Source organism: Fukomys damarensis, unplaced genomic scaffold (assembly GCF_012274545.1).
Source record: "Fukomys damarensis isolate Sample0158 unplaced genomic scaffold, DMR_v1.0_HiC HiC_scaffold_20, whole genome shotgun sequence".
In the NCBI taxonomy this organism is placed as follows: domain Eukaryota; kingdom Metazoa; phylum Chordata; class Mammalia; order Rodentia; family Bathyergidae; genus Fukomys; species Fukomys damarensis.
Window position 1 is genome coordinate 2,739,518 of NW_022900932.1, and position 2,583 is coordinate 2,742,100.

At 64.7% G+C, this 2,583-nt stretch overlaps 1 protein-coding gene across 5 annotated transcripts in view; it reads right to left on the reverse strand.

The window, feature by feature from the left end:
• Positions 1-896: 896 nt before the first annotated feature.
• Smim29 (small integral membrane protein 29) overlaps positions 897-2,583 on the reverse strand; it is a 4,100-nt gene continuing 2,413 nt past the window's right edge. The window contains exons 1-4 of one of the 5 annotated variants that reach the window (XM_019204725.2): positions 2,317-2,577; positions 1,686-1,869; positions 1,236-1,533; positions 897-1,157 (exon numbers count right to left, since the gene is read on the reverse strand). In XM_019204725.2, the coding sequence (XP_019060270.1) occupies positions 1,092-1,157; positions 1,236-1,533; positions 1,686-1,738 (417 nt within the window). In that variant the 5' untranslated portion in view covers positions 1,739-1,869; positions 2,317-2,577 and the 3' untranslated portion in view covers positions 897-1,091. Of the gene's footprint in view, positions 1,158-1,235; positions 1,534-1,685; positions 2,578-2,583 lie in introns of those variants that run through there. The other 4 variants (XM_033766394.1, XM_010605307.3, XM_019204724.2 and 1 more) reach the window with 4 other exon arrangements.

Consider the following 2,583-nt stretch of genomic DNA (forward strand, 5'->3'; position numbering starts at 1 on the left):
CGGCTCCCCCTGGGGGCGCTGGGAGGCCTCCCCTGGCCTTAAGGAGCCCCAGACTCATCTCATTGACAGGCCGCACCCCACTGCGCTGGCAGCAGCCTGCGAAGCCAGTGGACAGGCGCTCGGCCTCCCCAATGCCCCCGCCAAACAGTCTGTCACCTGGGGGGGCTCATGCCCCCCTGGGGTACAGGAAGGGAGCAGGAGCCAGAGGCCTGCCCTCTGCCCCTCCCAAGATGAGAGAGAGCACCTGTCCCTGAGGCCCAGGGCCCCTGCGGCAGCCACTAGCGGCCAGGCCCTCGCCCACCCCTGCTTCCACTGCGGCTGTCGACTCCATGGGGTGCTGGTCCCGGAGCTCCCCCCCCAAGGTTCTGGTTCCATCTTTCCTCTGTTCACAAACTACCTCTGGACAGTTGTGTTGGTTTTTGTTCCATGTTTCATTCTTAGACATTTGTCATTGCTGCTGCCACCAGCGCCAGACGTTCATCCTCATCGCCTGCCCTTTCTGCCCCATTCCCTCCCCAAGACCCGGGGACAGGGGCCGGGGCACCCAGGCTGGGTGCAGAGCACCCCAGTCCCAGGGAAGGTGGGGCCCTGCCCCTAGGATGCTGCAGCAGAGTGAGGAGGGGCCTGTGTCGACCGAGGACGGATATAGGGGCCACCAGCTCCCCCTGTTCTGTTGGGGAGGGTGGCCATTATGTGTCCCAGCCTGGGGCTCCCCCTCTGGTTTCCTATTTGCAGTTACTTGAATAAAAAAATATCCTTTTCTGGACTGGAGCCTTGCGCGCTGTTTGCTGCCCCTGCCCCCTAGGTAGGATATGGGAGAAAGTGGCCCTGCAGGTCAGCGGAGACTCGAGCCCTTACAGAAGTCGCCCACACTCTTAAAACACAAAAAACATTTTATTTACAAAATACTATATTCTGAATACTATACATCTGGGCACCATCACCATGGAAACAGCTGAAAGCCCTGGAGAAGGGAGGGCGGAGCTGAGCTGTCTCCCCCACCTTGAAAGGAGGCTGCGGGTGCAGGGTGGTGGTGCAGTGGGAGGGAAGCGGCTGAGGGATCCTCTGGCAGTCAAGCCCAGAGGCCTGGATCACGTCTTGACGTCCAGCAAGGGCATCCGCTTGTGCTGGTAGCCACTCTGCCAGCCATGCACCACCTGGGGGTACCGGGCCAGGCCTGGGGTAAGCAGTGCGCACTGGGGAACCCCACAGGTCCACCTGGCGCCCGCGCTCACCTTGGGGTCTCCCACGTCCGAGAGAAGCTCCTGCTCAGCCTCGTGCAGCTCCTCTGCCGGGTCGTAGCTGTACATGGGAAGCAGGTGATGGCGCAGCCTGTCCACCCTGGGGGACGGGGCGGGGGCGTCAGGCACCTGACCGCCTGGCCTCCCCTGCCCCAGGCAGGGAAAGGGCGGACGGAGGGCCTCTCCCTGGTTGAGGCGGGGCAAGGCAAAGTAAGGTGAACGCTGAGGGGCGTCACATTCCCCTCGCATGCGGCAGGGACACTCACCGCTTTCTCTTCTGGACATACATGACCTGGAACAGAGACAGCACTGTGGAGGCGGCCCCACGTGTGGGGCCCCCCACGCCCTTCCAGGACAGCTGGCAGCCACGTGCACTGACCAGGCCTGCCCAACCCCTGCCTTGGCCAAGGTGTGGTGTCTGGGTGTAAGTGGGGGGCTCCTTACCACAGCCACCACCACCCCGACCAGGGTGATGAGGAAGAAGGGCCCCAACACATAGCCCACCATGGAGTCGCTGTTGGCCCGGGGGGCACTGGGCACTGTGGTGTTACTCATGGCATCGGCGGCCGCAGGGCTGGAGGGGTCAGCATTGGCAGCGTTGCCTCGGGAGGGGCCTCCGCCAGGCGCCCTGGGGAGGGGAGCGGAGGTTACCCGCTGCCTGCAGGGACAGCCAGCCTTGGGTCCCTCCCCAGGGATGGAGGTCAGTGAGAACCGTCCCAAGTCAAACGCCTGGCAGAGGCACCCTCCAAGGGCTGGGCAAATCCTGGGTGAAATGGGCACCAGACAGGGCCCAGGTCCATTCCCAGTTCCTGCCCTAAATCAGGGTAGGGCCCAGCTCCGATGCTGGCCAATCGCCTGCAAGGTTCAGCAAGCAAGAAAGGCTCGGTGCGGCTCCTGCCTAGGCCTCCGACCCAGGGGCGCACACTGGCAAGCACAGGAGGGTCCTGCACCGACCGCGGCCCAGGGCGAGGTGGAGCGGCGGGAGGGCCGCCTCCGTCCGGGTCTGGCTCCTGCACTCAGGCTCTGGGCCCCGTGCCTGGCCGCGTCCCCTTGTCCCGGCGTCACCAACAACAACCTGCAGCTCCCGACCCCAATCGGTCTCGTGTGCCAGTGTGGTCGAGCAGGGAGGCACGGTCTGTGCCTTCCAGATGAGGTCCTCCCCTGCTGGCCTGTGTCGACAGGCGGAGGTGGAGAAGCTCAGCCTCATGGACAGAGCGGAGATCACCCTGGGCGGCGGCACGGACTTGGCCAGGGCCCGGACCCAGGTTCGCCAGGATCTCCGGCGGAGGCAAGGTACTAGCTGCCTGTCCCATGTCCGTGGGGCTCCGGCCGGCCGGTGCCC